This window comes from Schistocerca americana, chromosome 2 (assembly GCF_021461395.2).
Source record: "Schistocerca americana isolate TAMUIC-IGC-003095 chromosome 2, iqSchAmer2.1, whole genome shotgun sequence".
Lineage (NCBI taxonomy): Eukaryota > Metazoa > Arthropoda > Insecta > Orthoptera > Acrididae > Schistocerca > Schistocerca americana.
Window position 1 is genome coordinate 257,723,405 of NC_060120.1, and position 23,579 is coordinate 257,746,983.

A 23,579-nucleotide genomic window follows, 5' to 3' on the forward strand; every position below is an offset into this window, starting at 1 on the left:
TAACAAAGAACAAATTTTATTTTTATGTTTTTCTCCTCCTTGCGTACAGTTGCATATGATTACAGAGGTTTGTGCTGCGGCCTCTCTGCTGGTATATCGCCCACGCGGTCTGACGACGACGAACAGATCCACTACACTTACTTGCTTATCCTCTATCGGCTTTGCCAACCTCGGTGCTATTATTTCGAATACGTGCATACGAACTATGTGTACATACAGGCCCGTCTGGCAGACACAGTGAAACCATTGATATCTGACACGATGACTGCATGAGTTAAACGTTTAGTAATTATGAAAAATGCATGCCTTTGGAGCTGCGTCCGTAGCAGAGTGGTTAGCGTCGCTGCCTTGGGTGCGGAAGGACTCGGGTTACATTCCTGGTACAGATTTTTCAGATGTCTGTTGCGGTTTGACTCAGTCCAAGTGAGGCCACATGAGAAACTGCGTGAATAAAGATGCAGCGGCATCATGAGGATTCATCTCCTGACAATTAAGGCGGGAGGGACTGGCCACGTGCTGATCACCTGCCACACGATCACAGATTGCTTCTCGTACTGCCTTGTGGGCAGCAGTCGCCTTTTAGAACAGGCCTCAAGGCCTCAGCCCTGAGTGGTGTTCAATTGTCTTTCGATGCTTCAACTTGTGTCAGAGTTTCATTCGCGCTAGAAAAACAACAAAATACCTAATACATAAGTTGTTCCATGCCTGTTGCAGTTTGTCGGTCAGTGCAGGGATGGTTAATGCTGGTTGTTGATGTCGTTAGAGTTGTCGTCCGATGTTGTTCCACGCTTCGTGATCGAACAGGCCAAGGCAATACTTGGACACTTTGTACAGCATGTTGAGTTACACCCCCTGGAATGCTGTTCGTGAATGGCAGCACAACAGGTCTGATCACCAGAGTGACGTTCAGTTTTGCAGACAGCGTGCGTGGGATAACCACGAAAGTGCCCCTGCTGTCATGCGAAATCACATCCCAGACCATGGCTCCATGTGTAGGTCCAGGGTGTGTAGCAGGCAGAAAGGTTGGTTGCAGGCCCTCAACTGCCCTCCTCCTAACCAACACACGGCCATCACCGGCACCGAGGCAGAACCAGCTTTCATCAGAAAACGCAACAGACCTCCACCTCGCCATTCAATGAGCTGTCTCTTGACACCTCTAAAGTTGCAAAAGTGTAAGGCTGCCCCAACGCCTCTAAGGCACATATTTGGAAGTGCACGCTTGATTATGTCGGTGAGTGTGAAATCTGATATTTTTGTAAAGGTGCTATTAACTCACATAGAAACTCTTGAGAAGTCTTGGTTCGTATTTATTGAGCAGTTATTGTTACCTTGCGCACCTGAAGTGAAATTACGTTGTGACTACACAGAATTATGGACTGAAGTTTTCGTGTTATGTCACGCTGGTAGAATGAAGTGATTATCTTGACTACGTTTCACAGACTTTTGGACGTGGAGAACGCAATTATCTATGCAGCCCTTGCCGTTATAGTGGCCGCCGTAGTCGTTATGAGGACAGACAGAACGACGACATAATGCCAGGAATTGGAAATGTTCAAATGTGTGTGAAATCTTATGGGACTTAACTGCTAAGGTCATCAGTCCCTAAGCTTACACACTACTTAACCTAAATTATCCTAAGGACAAACTAGCCCGAGGGAGGACTCGAACCTCCGCCGGGACCAGCCGCACACTCCGTGACTGCAGCGCCCTAGACCGCTCGGCTAATCCCACGCGGCGCCAGGAATAGGAATTGGGTTCGATCCTGGTTGTGAAGAAGGGGTAAAGACAGGACTCCCAGTCCCCTCTTAATGAAGGAGGCCCGAAGATCCACATCAATTTAGGAACTTCATCAGAGTGGATGTGGTCTTGTTTTACCAAGTTGTTACTGATTTACATGACGAGATTTGCGCAAATAACACAGTAATGAGGGAACCACCACACAATCGGTTTATGCGGTTTTATCGTTCCTGTGCCTTTCCTCTCAGTATCTCGTATCTTTTCCAGCTCGGCACGACATGCGACCATAAAGATGCAAAACGGCTTTTACACTCCGCACTGGTCGCGTTCTGCGCAACGCCCTGACTCTTGTGGCTGTTCAACCTACACAAGCCTTCCTGACATCCTGTCAGAATTAAACATTTGTAGACGTACTTCATTGTGGTGCAGCGTATCTAGGGAATGATACAGACGCCTTTCTTGCTCTATGTCTCAGTAAAGCACACTTATATTTTCTTTGTTCCTTTCCTGCAATAAAAAGCTATCATTATATATACAGCGGATATCAACTGCAATACAAAAAAGAGAATTTTCGTTTGTTTTATTACTGTATTTATAAAAATTACTCACTGAAAAATATGTAGAATATCGCACGCGGTAGCCAAAAAGAGTCCTCAATAGCTTACGTATATCTCGTCTGTTTACCACAGGTGAAAACAAAGCAGAAAGCCCACTTGAAAGGCTGCGTTCTGCACATACGCATATACAACTCTAATGCACATGCGCGAATCCAACAGAAGAGAATGTCTTCCATTTCTCCTCGGCGGATAAACCCTCTGCTAAAATCATAGTTTTGCCGCCAGGTGCAGGCCGTCTACTCCAGACTTATGTTCATGAAGAGTGTCGCGTAATACCGGCTTTTTAGCTGCCGGCTGTGAAAGGCACGCCAGTGGGCAGGTGTGTTTCGCGGTGTATCCACCTGCTGTGCCGAGCGCCACCTGCAAGCTGTACTTCTCTACTTCCGGTCGTTCGCTGCGACAGTCCTTCCGGCGGGTAGCCGCGCTGGGCGACTGCCGCCGCACACCAGTGGGAGTTCGATTGTCCCTTGTTTTCTTCAAATGGTTCTAAGCACTGTGAGACTTAACATCTGAGGTCATCAGTCCCCTAGACTTACAACTACTTAAACCTAACTAACCTGAGGACATCACACACATCCATGCCCGAGGCAGGATTCGAACCTGCGACCGTAGCAGCAGCGCGGTTCCGGCCTGGAAGCGCCTAGAACCGCTCGGCCACAGCGGCCGGTTTGTTTTCTTCCTGTATGCCGCATGGATCTGATGCGGTAAACACTGTTGGTCCAGGTGTTAACCATCTCATCCATTACGTTTCGCTTCGCATAAATGATCGACATGTCGGTGCACTAAATGACCGACATGTGGGTGTGCTGTGACCACAGACACTGATGAGCCAAAACATTCTGCTTAATAGTTTGTTTGTCCGTCTTTGGAACTAAATACATCACTGACTCTGTGTGTCAGGGATCCGACAGTTTCTTGGTACGTGTGTGGAGGTACGCGGCGTTAGATGTCTACGCACAGGTCATGTAATTTGCGTAAATAACTGGCCACTGATTCGTGTACGTGGCGATGGCACCCGATAGCGACCCAGATGGTTCCATAGAATTTACATCAGGCGAATTTGGTCGCCGATACATCAACGTGAGTTCGCCATAACGCACCTCAAACCAATGGAGTATGGTTCTGGCTCCGAAACACGGGCAATTGTAGGGCCTACTCCTGAAAGATGACAACGCCGTCGGGGAAGACAGCGAGCATGAAGGGATGCAGCTGGTTCGCAACTTTCAGCGTGTCTTCAATTACTACCACAGGTCCCATGCAAGGGCAGTAGAATATCTCCCATAGCATAATACGGTTCCCACCAGCCTGCGTCCGTGGCGCGCTGCTCGTTTCGAGCCGCCGTTCACCTCGATGACGGCATTTGTGAAGACTACCATCGACATAGTGTAGCAATAATGTGATTCACCCGAAGAGCTGACGCGTTTCCATTGGTCGACGGTCAAACCCCGATGGTCCCGTGCCCACTGCAGTCGTAACTGACGATGTCGTTGGGTCAAAATGTGAACGCGTAGGGGAGGTCTGCTGCAGAGTTCCATATCCAACAATGTACGATGAACGGTGTGCTCTGAAACACTTGTGCGTGCACCAACGTTGTGCTGTTTCGGCAGAGATGCCACAGATCACCATGAATCCTACTTCACAGAGCAAACAAGTCTCCTAACGCCATATTCGGCAAAGAGTTGTGGACGTCCAACCATTTAGCATCTAGTGGTCGTTTCACTGTCCTTCTACCTCTTTCTGTAGATGCTCACGATAGTAGCACATGAACATCCGACCATCTTCGCCATTTTCGATATACTTCTTCACAGCTTCTGCGTAATAATAATCTGCCCTTTGTCAAAGTCACTTATCTCAATGGATTTCTTCGTTTCCATCCCACATCTTCGCTAGGTTGATCCCCCGTCCGTATCTGCTCCGCTTACATATTTACATACTTTTGTTACTACGTCATGTGCCCACAACGCTACCAGGCAGCATCCATCGTCGCGGTGGGCAGCGCTCGTAATGTTTTGGGTCATCACCTCCTGCACGGAAGATCCTTGCAATTGATTTGTTGCATCGGCAAAATGCAATGAGAGAGTCAATTGGAGGAGATCCTCTACAACAGTAAACATGCACACACAAAACAACATCGTGGATGAACTGACTACTGAGAAAGAAACAGTTGAATGGAAGTAGGACTACAAATTTCAATTAGATTGATTCACAAGCGGGCCACACGGTAAACGGATTTTTGAACTTTTTTTATACTTACGATACGTGAAGTGTGGAACTCGAATATCAGTCGATGAAAGCAGATGCATCTCACAAAATTTTCGAGAAAATCGACTTCGAAGTTTCCCGATAGTCTCTAATATTCTAAAATAAGTCCGTTTCTTTGCTGAGCTGCATGGCATTGCGGTAGTGTGCTCACCCGCTATGGGGGGCGGCCTGGGTTCACTACCGAATCGTGGCAAATTCTTAAACAAAGATGCATGTTCCATGAGCATTTCTGTACAGGGTGAAACACATAGTGACGAAAAAAGTTCATTTGTAATGGAATTTTAATGTAAAGAATCTTGGTTGGTGATAACCACTTTCCTAACAATGGTAACTGCATGTAAGTGGCACAACCAAGGGTGACCGGCGTTCGGTTTCGTAACATATCGGATTTGTCCTGAACACTTCATGTCGACTTCCCTTTTTTCATTCCTGTCAACCTAGCAGTTGCAGTTTCAAAATTACGTGGTGAAGTTAAACGTTGCAATTCCTGTTGGTATCGTCTAGCGCCGATTACGTCAGCATTAGCTCCTGACACGTCTCCGCCCACCGCAAATACCAATCTTCTCGTTTAGATTTTTGTTAATAATTTTCAGCAACTGTTTTTGAAGAATGCTGATGTGAAGAAACATCCCTCTAGTTGCGTTAAAATTGTTTTTTTTACCTCTCTTAACGCAACTGGTGTGCTGTTTCTTCACATTGGGGTCATTCCATTCACACCGCTAGGTCCCCGTTCATTCGGCTTTCTTCTTTGTCACACCTGCACTTGCTTCAGACAGACAAAGAGATAGACTGGACGTGATGAAAGCTCAAATAGTAGTTAGACTTCTTCACACAGTGAAAGTAAAATTATATTCACTACAATTTCAAGAGAACAGTTTCATACAATGACCGAAAATTGCAAAACAATATAATGTAAAATAAAGCTATCGGCCCTCGATATTACCATTTCGATATCGATATATCAATGTATCGTATAAAAATATCGGCGATATGTAACGATATTTTTTGGAAAAAGTATTGATATTGTTTGAACAGCCATAGTAGGTGTGTAACGACCGCCCCGCGTGCTCTCCGTGTTGCAGCTGCAGGCGCTGCTGCCGATGGTGCACTACAACTGCTCGCGGCACGCGCGGCTGTTCGTGTGCTCGGTGTTCGCGCCGCTGTGCACGCCGCAGGTGGCGGGCGCCGGCGTGGCGGCGTGCCGGTCGCTGTGCGCCGCCGTGCAGCGCGACTGCGGGCCCGTGCTCGCCTCCTTCAGCCTGCCCTGGCCCGCCGCGCTCGCCTGCGACGGCTTCCCCGAGGCGGGCCTCTGCATGCACGAGCCGCCGCCCGCCAACAACACGGCGCTGCCCGCGCCGCTGGAGCCCGCCGAGGCGGAGCGCGCGCTGCTGGCCGCCGACGCCGCCGACGCAGCCGCCGACGCCGCCCCCTCCTCGCAGCCGCCGCCCCCGCCGCCGCCGCAGGTGTGGCTGCCCGCGGCGCACGCCTGCCCGCCCAACTTCGTGCGCGCTCGCGACTCGCTGGGGGCGGTGACGTGCGCGCCGCGCTGCGGCCGCGACGCCTACTACCGCGCAGAGGACAAGCGCTTCGCCGAGACGTGGATGACCGGCTGGGCATGGCTCTGCTTCCTGTCCACGCTCTTCACGCTGCTCACCTTCTGGGTGGAGCCCGCGCGCTTCCGCTACCCCGAGAGGCCCGTCATCTTCCTCGGTGAGTCGCCGCCACCACTCATTAGCTGCACCAACTCTCACCTATTAACAGCACCCGCCACCACACATCGTAAGGTGTAAACTCTAGACCTACGCACTTCCCATTAACTGTGTCCGTCATACTGCAACCTATTGGTCCGTGCATCCATTCTTTGCAACACCATCGTCATCAGATCCTGTTTCCTCCAACTCTGCCATGTCCCCACAGAGTGTAACGAAACGGCACCAACAAACTTCAAAGGGTTGCAGAGGGTGTATTGAGGAATAAATTGACGACGGGAGCCCTACCCGGAATATTCATCCAATCATACTACAGAGCGTCCAAGTTATAGGAGCCAATGCCTACCATCAGGTCACCCCTTTCACAGCACATGCGAATTTATGCGCTCTACTGTCTTGCTGTGAAAGACTTGAATGTACTCTACACCATATGGCGTGTATGGCGTGCTGGTTATCTAAAACTAAATCGCATGCCCGGGAACTGAAATATTGCATGATCGAGCCCCGGTCCGTCTATGGAATATTTCAGTGTGTCTGCCTTCACCTCTTAATCAAAACGCAACGGCCTTGCCGCAGTGGATACACCGGTTCCAGTGCGATCACCGAAGTTAAGCGCTGTCGGGCGTGGTCGGCACTTCGATGGCTGACCATCCGGGCTGCCATGCGCTGTTGCCATTTTTCGGGGTGCACTCAGCTTCGTGATGCCAATTGAGGAGCTACTCGACCGAATAGTAGCGGCTTCGGTCAAGAATACCATCATAACGACCGGGAGAGCGGTGTGCTGACCCCACGCCCCTCCTATCCGCATCCTTCTCTGAGGATGACACGGCGGTCGGATGGTCCCGGTAGGCCACTCGTGGCCTGAAGACGGAGTGAGTGCTTCACCTCTTAATCGCGTGAAAATTCACCAGGAACAACACATGGTTCCGATTCCACGCTAAACTGTAGGTCTGCTCTTCCCAGCAGGATCATTGGGGTAGGTTAGCGACCCGCAAGTCACCGAGGCGGCGTCCAATTGAAACTCTCGCACCAGCCACGCGGAATCATTATTACCTCCTGCTGTTAGGGCCATTGCGAGAAATTCTTTTTGCGGTCAGTCAGGAGCCAGCATTTTCACATATAATCTCCTACGCCACTACAACTTCTACTCTCTGCAGCGTCGTTGGATCACATTTCGGGACGTCATTTCCTATCCTCAGCTCATTCCTCAAACACCCTCTGCAAGCCATCGAAATTCGTTGCAGTCATTTTGTTACTCCCCGTATATCCTCTTCATTCCTCATGTGTCCTAAACTACCTTGTCTCTTACGCCTGTGTCTCCTCCCTTACCACTCATTCTAATGTGAAGTTCTTACCACTCATTCTAATGTGAAGTTTGGTTTATGAACACCACAGAACTGTACTAGGCATACTCCATTTGGAAGTAGTACGCCCTTCGTTCCCTCTGATCTTTGAACTGATTTGACTACCCTCTTGGAGGAGGAAAATGCAGTTTAATTTTCTCTCCAAACCACGTGTAACTCTCGAGTTTCGACAGCTCATTGTGAGGTCAAAGAAACGACAAGAGACAGATAAGAATCCTAGTACTGAACTCGCAACTTCTGCTCTTGTGACTTCTGCCTAACCACTTGCGGCTATTGTATCTAATCGACTAACACAGTATTGATATGATCATGGGAAACTCAGGTACTAGCTTTTCCATACTAACTTGCTGAACATAGGTGCTGTATCCCCTCTCCATCCTCCACGTGTGCAAAGCCTTCATCTTACACCAGTACTTTTAGGATATCCTCTTCTAAATGCCGTCACTCTCTCTAAATCTCCTGGAGCAATATACACTCTGCCTTGTTAGCTTTTAACGTCAACTCATTCTCCTTTACACACATTCTTCACAAGATCGTCGCATTTTCCCCTCTCCCTCGATCACATTGAAGCATCCTCGACATATCATGTGCACCCCTCAAACTTACTGCAACAACCGTATCGTTTCCCTCTCACTTCCAATACTACCCCAATCTCGCATCTATATCAACACTTCCCACAGATCCTACATCTGCACGCTCCGTATCCACTCCCGGCTTAATTTTGACAGATCGACATTCCCCCGTTGATGTTTATCCCTCCTATCAAATCTTATCCACTCTTCCCTTTATGTCGTCATACTGCATCCTTCCCTTTTCTTACCTTCTACTTGTGGCCACATGTATTTATTCCTACCACCCATTCTTTCACATTATATGTATCCTTAGGTTTCATCCCACCTTGCCTATCCGTTTCACATATCCTACAATCTATAACATGCTTCAACCCTCTTTTCCAGTGAAGGCGCCTTCTGGTTTTCTTCACAGCCTCAGCAGCTTCAGTTTTTAAAATAGGCAGATGTGACTATTTTTAATGTCTTTTTAATAATTTGACAAATATTCGTAAGTACAAATACTATATGTCTTTTGTGTATTTTAAGACGTTTTGGCTAAAGAGCGGCATGTTATACTCCTCTGGGAATAAAATAACGATAAAAAGGAGAGAGGCAGAAATTACAAATACTACGATAATAAAGAACAAGTTTTCACTGTGACAGAAACGTAGATGAGAGAAGTACAGACAAACAGTGATCTTTAGTATGTTGTGACCATTGTGGTTATTTTCTGGTCGAACATGAGGTTTGCACTTCGACGGCTTTCACACCGAACAAACCGTAACCAACCTCTTCATTACATACGTAATGTAGCTGCAGGCCTACAACCTACAAGGGTCTGTTTCCTATCCAAATTGACACCCGTTTAGCAGCGCGCTCAGTTCTCCTGTTTAGAACACCTACATGTTTATAAAGCCTCCAGTACGACGTATTTTCTTCCTGTGGAGTGATCGAAGACACGTAAAAGAATAACTTTCATTAACAAAACTGGACTCAGTTATAACGTCCTTGGATGAATATCCGCACAACTAAGTACAACAGAAGTATCTCTCCTGTGACATTTTCTGTGATGTGCCTACACGACGAACCTCAGCTTCGAGGTACGCGGCGGCGTGAAGGCGTGGAACGCCACTGGCCCGACGCTGCCTGTGTGTGGCGGCTGACGTGCCGCTGGTGAAGACGAGGACGAACCGGGGTCGAGGTTGACGGCGTGGACCGCTGAGAAGAAACTGCTAGTACTGCAGACTGGTAGCACTGGAACTGATCTACTGGTGCGGCCGGACGGATCTGCTGATACTGCCGACTTGAGGTGTAGGCCGCAACTCACTTCGCGCGGTGTGACGGTGGCGTAAATAGTCTGGTGAGGATGGATATCCACGTGGCGCTGCGAGGGCACGTGACCTGGCGTAGCGAATCAGTGCCCCGCCGACAGCGCTCTCTGCTGCGACAGACACACTGCCACACGCCGTGGAGGCAACTCTGTGGCAAACAGCCCAGGCCATACAAGGAAGATATCTCGCTACTGATGAGAGCCGTTTACCCACGTTCCCCTGGCGGTGCGGCTGCCCGCATGGCCTGCCTGTTGTGCAGAGGAATTGACTACAAGGCGGGTGCAACACTAATCCTGACACTCAATCCCTTCGTTACAGAGTAATAATATAATTATGATTTGTAACCCCAATTGGGGTACCCGTGGTCTAGGCGTAGCGTCTTTGATTCATAATCAAAAACGTCTTCGGTCCCGGGTTCGATCCCCGCCACTGCCTAAATTTTGATAAATAATCAGCATTGGCGGCCGAAGACTTTCGGCATAAGAAGTCAGCCTCATTCTGCCAACGGCCTTGTCAAAGAGGGCGGAGGAGCGGAAAGAGGTTCAGGGCACTCTCTTGTCCTAGGGGTGGGAAATTTCCCCTAAAGGCGGAAGAATCAGCAATGATCAACGACATGAGGATGCAGAAGGCAATGGAAACCACTGCATTAAAGACACGTAACGTGTATCCACAGGACATGCGGCCTGTAATTGAAGAAGTGTCATGATGATCTCTCCATTGGCAAAAGATTCCGGAATAGTCCCCCATTCGGATCTCCGGGAGGGGACTGCCAAGGGGGAGGTTACCATGAGAAAAAGATTGAATAATCTAAGAAAGGATAATGTTCTACGAGTCGGGGCGTGGAATTTCAGAAGCTTGGACGTGGTAGGGAAACTAGAAAATCTGAAAAGGGAAATGCAAAGGCTCAATCTAGATATAGTAGGGGTCAGTGAAGTGAAGTGGAAAGAAGACAAGGATTTCTGGTCAGATGAGTATAGGGTAATATCAACAGCAGCAGAAAATGGTATAGCAGGTGTAGGATTCGTTATGAAGGAAGGTAGGGCAGAGGGTGTGTTACTGTGAACAGTTCAGTGACCGGGTTGTTCTAATCAGAATCGACAGCAGACCAACACCGACAACGATAGTTCAGGTATACGTGCCGACGTCGCAAGCTGAAGATGAACAGATAGAGAAAGTGTATGAGGATATTGAAAGGGTAATGCAGTATGTAAAGGGGGACGAAAATCTAATAGTCATGGGCGACTGGAATGCAGTTGTAGGGGAAGGAGTAGAAGAAAAGGTTACAGGAGAATATGGGCTTGGGACAAGGAATGAAAGAGGAGAAAAACTAATTGAGTTCTGTAACAAGTTTCAGCTAGCAATAGCGAATACCCTGTTCAAGAATCACAAGAGGAGGAGGTATACTTGGAAAAGGCCGGGAGATAGGGGAAGATTACATCATGGTCAGACAGAGATTCCGAAATCAGATACTGGATTGTACGGCCCAGGAGCAGATATAGACTCAGATCACAATATAGTACTGATGAAGAGTATGCTGAAGTTCAAGACATTAGTCAGGAAGAATCAATACGCAAAGAAGTGGGATACGGAAGTACTAAGGAATGACGAGATACGTTTGAAGTTCTCTAACGCTATAGATACAGCAATAAGGAATAGCGCAGTAGGCAGTACAGTTGAAGTGGAATGGACATCTCTAAAAAGGGCCATCACAGAAGTTGGGAAGGAAAACGTAGGTACAAAGAAGGTAGCTGCGAAGAAACCATAGGTAACAGAAGAAATACTTCAGTTGATTGATGAAAGGAGGAAGTACAAACATGTTCCGGGAAAATCAGGACTACAGAAATACAAGTCGCTGAGGAATGAAATAAATATGAAGTGCAGGGAAGGTAAGACGAAATGGCTGCAGGAAAAATGTGAAGACATCGAAAAAGATATGATTGTCGGAAGGACAGACTCAGCATACAGGAAAGTCAAAACAACCTTTGGTGACATTAAAAGCAACGGTGGTAACATTAAGAGTGCAACGGGAATTCCACTGTTAAATGCAGAGGAGAGAGCAGATAGGTGGAAAGAATACATTGGAAGCCTCTATGAGGGTGAAGACTTGTCTGATGTGATAGAAGAAGAAACAGGAGTCGATTTAGAAGAGATAGGGGATCCAGTATTAGAATCGGAATTTAAAAGAGCTTTGGAGGACTTACGGTCAAATAAGGCAGAAGGGATGGATAACGTTCCATCAGAATTTCTAAGATCATTGGGGGAAGTGGCAACAAAACGACTATTCACGTTGGTGTGTACAATATATGAGTCTGGCGATATACCATCTGACTTTCGGAAAAGCATCATCCACACAATTCCGAAGACGGCAAGAGCTGACAATCAGCTTAACAGCTCATGCATCGAAGCTGCTTACAAGAATAATATACAGAAGAATGGAAAAGAAAATTGAGAATGCACTTGGTGACGATCAGTTTGGCTTTAGGAAAAGTAAAGGGACGAGAGAGGCAATTCTGATGTTACGGCTAATAATGGAAGCAAGGCTAAAGAAAAATCAAGACACTTTCATAGGATTTGTCGACCTGGAAAAAGCGTTCGACAATATAAAATGGTGCAAGCTGTTCGAGATTCTGAAAAAAGTAGGGGTAAGCTATAGGTTGGTTGGTTGGTTTGGGGAAGGAGACCAGACAGCGTGGTCATCGGTCTCATCGGATTAGGGAAGGATGGGGAAGGAAGTCGGCCGTGCCCTTTCAGAGGAACCATCCCGGCATTTGCCTGGAGTGATTTAGGGAAATCACGGAAAACCTAAATCAGGATGGCCGGACGCGGGATTGAACCGTCGTCCTCCCGAATGCGAGTCCAGTGTCTAACCACTGCACCACCTCGCTCGGTAAGCTATAGGGAGAGACGGGTCATATACAACATGTACAACAACCAAGAGGGAATAATAAGAGTGGACGATCAAGAACGAAGTGCTCGTATTAAGAAGGGTGTAAGACAAGGGTGTAGCCTTTCGCCCCTACTCTTCAATCTGTACATCGAGGAAGCATTGATGGAAATAAAAGAAAGGTTCAGGAGTGGAATTAAAATACAAGGTGAAAGGATATCAACGATACGATTCGCTGATGACATTGCTATCCTGAGTGAAAGTGAAGAAGAATTAAATGATCTGCTGAACGGAATGAACAGTCTAATGAGTACACAGTGTGGTTTGAGAGTAAATCGGAGAAAGACGAAGGTAATGGGAAGTAATAGAAATGAGAACAGCGAGAAACTTAACATCAGGATTGATGGTCACGAAGTCAATGAAGTTAAGGAATTCTGCTGCCTAGGCAGTAAAATAACCAATGACGGACGGAGCAAGGAGGACACCAAAAACAGACTCGCTATGGCAAAAAAGGCATTTCTGGCCGAGAGAAGTCTACTAATATCAAATACCGGCCTTAATTTGAGGAAGAAATTTCTGAGGATGTACGTTAGGAGTACAGCATTGTATGGTAGTGAAACATGGACTGTGGGAAAACCGGAACAGAAGAGAGTCGAAGCATTTGAGATGTGGTGCTATAGACGAATGTTGAAAATTAGGTGGACTGATAAGATAAGGAATGAGGAGGTTCTACGCAGAATCGGAGAGGAAAGGAATATGTGGAAAACACTGATAAGGAGAAGGGACAGGATGATAGGACATCTGCAAAGACGTGAGGGAATGACTTCCATGGTACTAGAGGGAGCTGTAGAGGGCAAAAACTGTAGAGGAAGACAGAGATTGGAATACGTCAAGCAAATAATTGAGGACGTAGGTTGCAAGTGCTACTCTGAGATGAAGAGGTTAGCACAGTAAAGGAATTCGTGGCGGGCCGCATCAAACCAGTCAGTAGACTGATGACAAAAAAAAAAACAAGCAGTAAAGGAAACAAAAGAAAAATTCGGAGTAGGTATTAAAATCCATGGAGAAGAAATAGAAAGTTTAAGGTTCGCTGATGACATTGTAATTCTATCAGAGACAGCAAAGGACCTGGAAGAGCAGCTGAACGGAATGGACAGTGTCTTGAAAGGAAGATATAAGACGAACATCAACAAAAGCAAAACGAGGATAATGGAATGTAGTTGAATTTATTAGGGTGATGATGAGGGAATTAGATTAGGAAATGAGACACTTAAAGTAGTAAAGGAGTTTTGCTATTTGAGGAGCAAAGTAACTGATGATGGTCGAAGTAGAGAGAATATAAAATGTAGACTAGCAATGGCAAGGAAAGCGTTTCTGAAGAAGAGAAGTTTGTTAACATCGAGTATAGATTTAAGTGTCAGGAAGTCGTTTCTGAAAGTATTTGTGTGGAGTGTAGCCATGTATGAAAGTGAAACATGGACGATAAATAGTTTGGACAAGAAGAGAATAGAAGCTTTCGAAATGTGGTGCTACAGAAGAATGTTGAAGATTAGATGGGTAGATCACATAACTAATGAGGAGGTATTGAATAGAATTGGGGAGAAGAAGAGTTTGTGGCACAACTTGACTAGAAGAAGGGATCGGTTGGTAGGACATGTTCTGAGGCATCAAGGGATCACCAATTTAGTATTGGAGGGCAGCGTGGAGGGTAAAAGTCGTAGAGGGAAACCAAGAGATGAATACACTAAGCAGATTCAGAAGGATGTAGGCTGCAGTAGGTACTGGGAGATGAAGCAGCTTGCACAGGATAGAGTAGCATGGAGAGCTGCATCAAACTTGTGTCAGGACTGAAGACCACAACAACAACAACAACAACAACCCCAATTACTTGTGTTTCTATGTCAGTCTCTCCAAACCGTACAACACAAAACTAAGAAGTCTCGCTGTCCTAAGTCGAAACTGGTAATAAAACACTAACAGAATTTTTTTTTTTCAAACGAAGTGAAATGTTGGGAAAAGTGTGTAGTTTACCTAACGCACTCCAGACCATTTCATTCTATTCTGTTTATTGAAATGAAATGTGTGGCCAGGGCCGCCCGTCGGGTACACCGGTCGCCTGGTGCAAGTCTTTTGAGTTGACGCCACTTCGGCGGCTTGTGTGTCGATGGGGATGAGATGATGATGATTAGGACAACGCAACACCCAGTCCCTGAGCGGAGAAAATCTTCGGCCCAGACAGGAATCGAATGCGGGCCTCTTGGCATGGCAGTTCGTCGCGCTGACGACTCAGCTATCGGGGCTGACATTCTGTTTGTTTATTTTGCTGTTTATTCAGATGTTGTTTCAACAACCCTCAACACGAAAAATCATTAACTGAATCGATAACTCTATTGCTATTTTGTTTTCGATTTGTTGGTTATACATAATTTTTATTCTAGATTTCTCAGGCCTACTTTCAAACTTATATATATATATATATTTCATCGGCCTTCTTAATGGTTTGAGCAGCCAGCCATGAATTCCCCTGACGTACCAATCTCATCATCTCAGAGTTTGCGTCCTACGTCCTCAGTTACTCGTTCCAATATTTATCTTTCCCTATGATTTTTACTTTCTAAAACTCCCTCTAGCATCTTGCAAGTTATTCCCTGATGTCTTAACACGTGTGTTATCATCCTATCCCTTCTTCTTATCAGTGTTCTCCATATTTTCATTTATTTGCCGTTTCTGCAGAAGGCTTCGTCAATCCTTATTTCATTAGGCCACCTAATTTTGAACGTACTTCTACGACACCACATCTCAAACGCATAGATTCTCTTTTTTTCAAAGTCTTCAATTCTTCCATTAATTGTTGAAGATTGCAAACAGTACAGTGTCGCCAGCGAAACGAAAGTGGTTTCTCATATATTCCATTAATATGGAGTTCTTCTTCGTTCTCCCTGCCTAAGGATTTAATTAATTCGTTTGAGAAAAGTTTTGGTCCTATGAAATGTCCTAGCCTGAGTCCTCTTCCAGTTTTGAATTTCCTGCTGTTCTGAGGAAATGGTAATGCTAAAAATAGCATTGAGTCAGTGTCTTGTTCCTGTCACTACAAAATTATTTGAAAAGAAGTCAAAAGAATCTGAAAAATCGTCAGTCCCAGACGCGGTGCTCCATTCTCAATTTCACTGACGAAGTGCAAACGGTCCGTTTTGGCATATTCACTTCTAATGCCAACCCGTTCCTGATTAACGATTTGTGTTTATCTACCCTGATGACTTCAGTGAAAATCTTGCAGATTGCGGAAAGGAGAGTGGTGTGCCTACAGTTTATTTATATTTTATTAGTCGCCTTTCTTCTGATACTTATTGATCAGATCTACAACGTTATTTACGACAAGCAAAATAGAAACTGAATTTGGTTGGGTTGGCAAATTCCAGTATGTTTCATGCCGTACGGCCACGGCCGACTGGTTCCTTATCAAACTGGCGCTGTAAGTTTACAACTGCATGTATATATGAATTACGTTTTTAGCTGTAATGCTACAACATGTCTAATATGCAACTAGTACCACTACTACAGCTATTCCATGAGGTGCCTTCAAGTTCTGATGTCTGCGATTTTCTTTTTCACAAAATTGCCCCACAAAAATTGTCTAACTTAGTCATTTCTCAAAGTAATGTTCCTACAGCTGTACACACTTTCCACAACCTTCTGTGGCCGCAGCGAACCCTTATTTAGGAGTCTATTTTTACCACTGGAAAGTCGCTACTGAAATAGGGGTAGGACTGGAGAATGTGCGACCACAGAGTGTGTCTGTCATCACGGAAAGCAGCCGAAAATCACTAGGAATCAAGTCAGGTGAGCAAGGTCCATTGAGAAACCATTTCAAAGCACTCGATGCGCTGGTGCACTGCCTGGATAAAAGAGCATACGTACGGTCTCTTCCGGCAGTTTTCCTCGCAATGCTGCAACAAGCTTACATCTTTGGTAGTCAAACTTGTCACCGTAATACCCTTTGAACTCACTGAGTAATAATTTCGCCGCCGCTATCCTAATACATGACCACAATCCGTTTTCAGCTCTGAACCTTGCCAGAAAAAGTTTCAGTGCGGATGAGTACGTGTGGTTTATCTGAGCTGACTGGTGTTTCGCTTCACGACTGAAAAACGACATCCATGTCCCATTCATTGTCAAAATAGTGTAGAAACGGAAGCGCTATTCGCGCCACTGTCGCATGTCAGAATGACCTGGCAAAGTGCCAGGCGCTCAGCCCTGAGGCAGTCCGTGTCTGTCAGCATTGCAGGCAGCACTTGCGGGACACATCCCGCGTTTTCAAGTCATCTTGCAGGAACCGCGGAAATGCCAACTATGGAGGCGGTATTTTCACACTCAATCGGCGATCCTTCCTCGCGCGGCCATGTTGCCAGACCGGCTGGTGCGGGACCTAGATTCATTTGGTTCGTTCTCACACGATGTTCAGCCATCTGTGAACTGTCGCATCCACGTTCGCGCATTCTCCACATTCATTGCGCCGGCATCACACGTCTCACTCAGCTGGTTATTAATGTCACTGGCTGTTACACCGTGCGAGATTAGTCTCTATCCTTGTAACGAAAATGTCACCATTTCTAGTATCAAAATCACACCTCACTCTTGCAGCAACTGCTAGAGTTGTGTGTGCCGTACGGCACGCGCAGTGACACGCATGCACAAATTGTGCCCGCAGATTGTACAGGGTGTCCGAAAAGTCTTTCCCTGATTACATAAATCGATAACTCAAGCTAGAAGTAAGATACAAATATGAAACTGGTGTCTAATTGTTTACAAACTATCAAAGTTTTTTTCACACATCAGTAAACTTCCACATGAGCACCATTGGTAGCACGTAGCACATCTAGGCGATATTCAATTTCCGTCCATAGCCAACATCACTGGAGGGATCGATTCAACGACTGTGGTTATCCGTGACAGCAGGGTTTCAAGATCTGGCACACGTGTTCGGCAGACCTCGTCCTTGCCATACCCCCATAAAAAGAAGTCTAATGGGGTTATGTCAGGAGAGCGTGGAGGCCAAACCGTTGGCCCATCACGACCAATCCATCGCCCAGGAAAGGTCATATCGAGATAGGCACGGACGTCCAAACCCCAATGAGGCGCTGCACCGTCTTGCTGAAACAAGACATCGGGGTGATACTGAAGCAGCTGAGGAACAAAATGGTTCAAATGGCTCTGAGCACTATGGGACTTAACATCTGTGGTCATCAGTCCCCTAGAACTTAGAACTACTTAAACCTAACAAATCTAAGGACATCACACACATCCATGCCCGAGGCAGGATGCGAACCTGCGACCGTAGCAGTCGCGCGGTTCCGGACTGAGCGCCTAGAACCGCTCGGCCAGCTGAGGAACAGCATACAGTTGCAACATCTCCAGATACACTGCAGATGTGATGGTAGCCTCAGCGAAGAAGAATGGCCCGATAATTCGTTCGTGCAATAGCGTGCACCAAACATTCATCTTTGGACTGCCTCTGGTGCACTCCATGACCCCGCCAGGGCGTTGTGAACCCCAAATGCGCACATTATGGCGATTCACTATTCCACTGACAAAAAAGGTCGCTTCGTCGGAAAAGGCAATTCGTCTGAGATAACCATCATCGTCCTTAATACGTGATAGCATTTCGACCGCAAAGTCATATCGACGTGTACTGCCATTGGGCAACAAGGCCTGAACGATTTGCAGTTTGTATGCACGAAACAATAAACGTTTGTGTAAAATGTGATGGAGAGAGCTTTTTGGCATCTGTAAATCACGTGAGGCCCTGCGAACCGATTTCTTCGGACTTCGCAGACAAGACTGCCTTACAGCTTCCACCCTGCCTGCTGAGGTTCTCGGTCGACCAGACCTCGGAAGGTCAGCAACCGATCCTGTGTTCTTGAACTTCTCATACCAGGCTTTATTGCTCTTGACATCAGGTGGATTCCTTCCAAATGTTGTCTGGAAGTGTCTCTGCACTGTGGTTGGTGATCGTGTCTCATGGTACCACAGGACACACTGTGCCTCCTCCTGATTGGTTAACATGGCTTCTTGGGCACTGCACCTCATCCACTACTTACGTACTGCGAACCTAAAACAAAAAAAAAAAAACTTTGATAGTTGTAAACAATTGCCGGCCGGTGTGGCCGTGCGGTTCTAAGCGCGTCAGTTTGGAACCGCGTGACCGCTACGGTCGCAGGTTCGAATCCTGCCTCGGGCATGGATGTGTGTGATGTCCTTAGGTTAGTTAGGTTTAAGTAGTTCTAAGTTCTAGGGGACTGATGACCTCAGTAGTTAAGTCCCATAGTGCTCAGAGCCATTTGAACCATTTTGTAAACAATTCGACACAAGTTTCATATTTGTATCTTACTTCTAGCCCGAGTTATCAATTTATGTAATCAGGGAAAGTCTTTTCGGACTCCATGTAAGCCTAACCGCATGTTTCCGTTTGCTCCGAGTCTCGAAAAGAAAACCGGTAGCACTCAGAACTTGAACCTTAAGTCGTTCATCGTGTTGTATTCAGTTGCAAACCCAATCGCGTACCTGTTCTGAAATTCCGTGGTAGCGTGTTTTGTTATTCGGCTTCAGTAGCTGAGAGGCCAGCCTGCCAGATTATAACGGCGCGAGGCCAGCGTCCGCGGAGTGAGTCGTGAGGAGCGACAGATGGCGGCCGGGGCAGGAAGCGGCCGCTCCGCCGCGCTCTCGACTTTTTTCGGGCCTGTTTGAAGTAGCCGTGGCCGTATCAACAGCCGCCCCTCCGCTTTGATCTAGCGCCGCCGGCCGCAGGGCACCAGTATCATAACAGCCGCTCCCAAATAAACGGCCGTATCAACAGGCAGGGCGGCACGTGCGAAAATACACAGCCCGGCGATCGTGGTGCGGATCGTGTGTCGCACAACACGAGTGAGTGCCGTCTACCACCCCCTCCCAGGCTTCCCCTCTCTTTCTTTCTAGAGGACGCACTAGCAATTTACATACAGCTACTGCCTTTTTTTGACCTTCACTCTCACAAAGCCTCAGTAAAGTTCGAACGTCTTGTCTTGTTACCTCAACTGTACAAACAGGTGACTCGGAATATACAGGATGTTTTGCGTACGCAGCAACTGCTGTGTGTTGCAACGTTGCGCGGGGACCAACATGGAGGCAATAGCCGAGTACGCTCCGGGCCGTTGATCTGGCGGGTGGCGTACCAGTTTTTGACGAAAAAGACGAGCCTTTCGACTAGTATGTTATTAGCCTCTGCGACTGCCCACAGAGCTGTGTACAAACTGTTAATGAAAGCTTAGAAAGAAGGTTTGGTTAATGCACCGACCAACTCATCCAGGTACGATAGGTATCAATACTGCAGTACTGCGTATCGCTATTGCAGTCTGTGCGTGATACAGAGACTGATCCTGAAATCATCTTTTTTTCTGATAAAGCACGGCTCTATCTATCAGGATCGTGAACTCGACGAACCATCGACACTGGTGCCCCGAAAATTCTCATCTGTTTAGTGAAGAGCCTCCGCATTTACGTGGAAACTCCGGCCGCGGTGGCCGAGGCGCTTCAGTCCGGAACCACGCGACTGCTACGGCCGCAGGTTCGAATCCTGCCTCGGGCATGGATGTGTGTGATGTCCTTGGGTTAGTTAGGTGTAAGTAGCTCTAAGTCTAGGGGACTGATGACCTCAGATGTTAAATCCCATAGTGCTCAGAGCCATTTGAACCAATTTTTTGACGTGGAAACAGAGCTCTGGTGTACACTTAGTGTAACACGAATTATTGCATCGATCTTTCCTCACTAAGGCGTAACTTCCAATATCTGTCTTAACAACATACAGCAAGGTTTTTCAGTAACTTAATAGCTGAAGACTATGTTATCTCTTGGGATTCCTCGGTGTGGTTGTTGAATGGTGGTCTTCCGGGTATTCGACCGAGCTGCTGTTTCCATTTTGTGCGCAATATTTGGACGACCCAGTCGTCTTCTTCAGCTGCTGCGAATTTTGCAGGTACAGGGCGACAATAATTGAACTATATGCAATAAAATCGTCATAACTTCTGAACGGTTTGCGTTAGGACGTTTCAGATTGCACTGTTGGTCGCGAGGCATGATGGGAATTAGTATGGGTTGGTTTAGCGAAGAAGCCCACTTTCATTTGGATGCGTTCGTCAGTTTGCAAAATTGGAGCATTTGGCGGACTGAGAAGTCTCTTCGCCCTCATGTGCGAGGTCCAGTCACGGAACAATCGGTGCGATATTCCTTGATGGCACGGTGACTATTGAACGGTACGTGAAAGTTTTTGAAGATGATTTCATCCCCATTATCCAAATTGATCCTGATTTCGACAAGATGCGGTTCAAGCAACACGGAGCTCGACTCCATCGAAGTAGGAGTGTGTTTGATGTCTTGCAGGTGCACTTTGTGGACCGAATTTGGCTCTAGAGCACCCAGAGGCCACTGGCACGGGCCTCGATTGGCCGCCATATTCTCTGGATCTGAACGCACGCGACTCCATTTTGTGGGACTATGTTAAAGACAAGGTGTACATCAATAACCCCAAAACCTCTGCTGAGCTGAAAACAGCCGTTCTGGAGGTCATTGACAGCATCGATGTTCCGACACTTTAGCGGGTCACGCAGAATTTTGCTATTCGTCTGCTGCACATCATCGCCAGTGATGGCAAGCGTATCGAACATGTCATAACATATATCCGAATATTTGTAATGACGTTTACATGATGAATTTGTGAACGCCGTAGTTTTTGTAACTAATTTACGTTTCTTTTCATATAGTTCGATAATTGTTACCCTGTATGTGTACTCGCTGTCTGGAGTCCAAGACTACGAACTGTTGTTGATCTCGCGCCGCTGTTCGTAGCAGAGTTCGAATCTCGACGTCCACTACAGCTCTTTGATCTCCATGGATATTTTATCCAACAGAATTGGAAAACGCCTAGGGTATTTGCGTTTCACAGAATATCAGTGCCGGCTCTGAAAATCAGGAACATCAAAGGGCTTTGTGCGCGTCGGGATTTGAACTCAGCTGTAAATAGCGGCGCGAGATCAAAAATAGCGCCGGCCGCGGTGGTCTAGCGGTTCTAGGCGCGCAGTCCGGAGCCGCGCGACTGCTACGGTCGCAGGTTCGAATCCTGCCTGGGGCATGGATGTGTGTGATGTCCTTAGGTTAGTTAGGTTTAAGTAGTTCTAAGTTCTGGGGGACTGATGACCATAGATGTTAAGTCCCATAGTGCTCAGAGCCATTTGAACCATTTGAACCATCAAAAATAGCTCACAGTCTCCTTGGAACCGATGCAGCGAGTACGCATAACAGTAAAACTCACAGCACTTGAAAAAGAAAACTGGTTCGGTCGTCGGAAATGGAAACAACAACTAGGCAGAACACCCGAAATACACTATTATGCATGCAGTATGTTATGTGTCGTGGTTTGGATGAATTGAGTTGGAAGAAACCGACTTCCCTCGAAATAGAACTTACTCCGAATTGCCAAAAACACCGTTAACCGTTCCTCCGAAAAGACTTTCCAATTATGCCACGTGAAGAGACACGCGTTTCACCGTGTGCCACGGGGAATTTGACGCCTAGGACCACCGCATTTGAGAGGTGAATACTGTCTTAATTCTTAAGAAGCTGTCCACAGACAAATACAGCCGAAGGAAGTCCATATAAAATAATTGCGCCTCTGCCCTGTACAAGAGAGCCAGCCGCCACAGTTCTAACATAAAGATCAAAAATGGTTCAAATGGCTCTGAGCACTATGGGACTTAACATCCATGGTCATCAGTCCCCTAGAACTTAGAACTACTTAAACCTGACTAACCTAAGGACAGCACACAACACCCAGTCATCACGAGGCAGAGAAAATCCCTGACCCCGCCGGGAATCGAACCCGGGAACCCGGGCGTGGAAAGCGAGAACGCTACCGCACGACCACGAGCTGCGGACTCTAACATGAAGACTTTATTTTATTCTAAAATGTTGTGTTGGCGACTCCTAGCCTTGCGGCCGTGCCCATCTATTTGTATGAGTTCTACACAGATTCTATTATTTGAAATTGTTCGTTGTTTGCTCGTACTGGAGTAGTGGATGCAGATTGTATTTACTCGTAATACAGTTGTTACAAGCTGCTACATGGCTGTTAAATATTTAAAGAAAGCGAGGTTGGAAGAGAGGAAAGTGGGAGACGAATTACCTTGTTTTTCAGTCAATTTGTGCAGTGATGATCACCTGACACAGAAACCATAATACTCTCGACCAGAATTCGATTATAAATGTTATTACAGAGGTTGAAAACTATTTAAGCAGATTTCATCTCAACAATAAAAGCCGAAGGTTGGTTTGAACAATGCAGTGGTCTATTAGACCTGGCCTTATTCGAAGGCGGTTCATGTGCTCTAACATTCCTCCGACTGTGATACCCAGATATTTACAGGCAGACATACAGTTTAATGTGGACTTCACACTGTGCTACAAAGTCAGTATACCGGCGATAGAGAACATACAGGGCGGCAATTATTGAACTACATGAAAAAAAGCATAAATTAGTTACAAACTATGGCGTGCACACGCTTAATTCAACGTGTGCACGTCACTACAGATATTCGTATTTAGGTTATGACACGTTCGATATGACCGTCACTATTGGCGATGATTTGTTGCAGACGAATAGACAAATTCTGCCTGACCCGCTGAAGTGTCGGAACACCGATGCTGTCGATGACCTCCTGAATGGCTGTTTCCAGCTCAGCAATGGTTTTGAGGATATTGCTGTACATTGCCGATCGAGGCCCAAGCCAGTGGCCTCTGGATACCCCAGAGCCAGAATGTGATCCGCAAAGTCCTCCTCCAGAATGTCAAAGACTCTCCTTCTTCGATGGCATCCAACTCCGTCTTGCATGAACCACATCTTGTGGACATCAAGGTCACTTTGGATAATGGGGATGAAATTATCTTCCAAAACATTCACGCACCGTTCGGTAGTCAACGTGGGATGATGGAGTATCGCATCGATTATTACGTGACTGGACACTGCACACCACGCAGTCACCCGTTGATGGTGAGGAGGCTTCTCGATCGCGAAATTTATTTATTTATTTATTTATTGTT

The 23,579-nt window shown here is 46.7% G+C and overlaps 1 protein-coding gene across 1 annotated transcript in view; it reads left to right on the forward strand.

Moving 5' to 3' along the window:
- LOC124593939 (frizzled-9-like) overlaps positions 1–23,579 on the forward strand; it is a 217,746-nt gene that overhangs the window by 178,493 nt on the left and 15,674 nt on the right. Inside the window, exons 2-3 of the mRNA XM_047132289.1 lie at positions 5,699–5,959; positions 6,089–6,326. Coding sequence (XP_046988245.1) covers positions 5,699–5,959; positions 6,089–6,326 — 499 coding nt within the window. The remainder of the gene's footprint in view (positions 1–5,698; positions 5,960–6,088; positions 6,327–23,579) is intronic.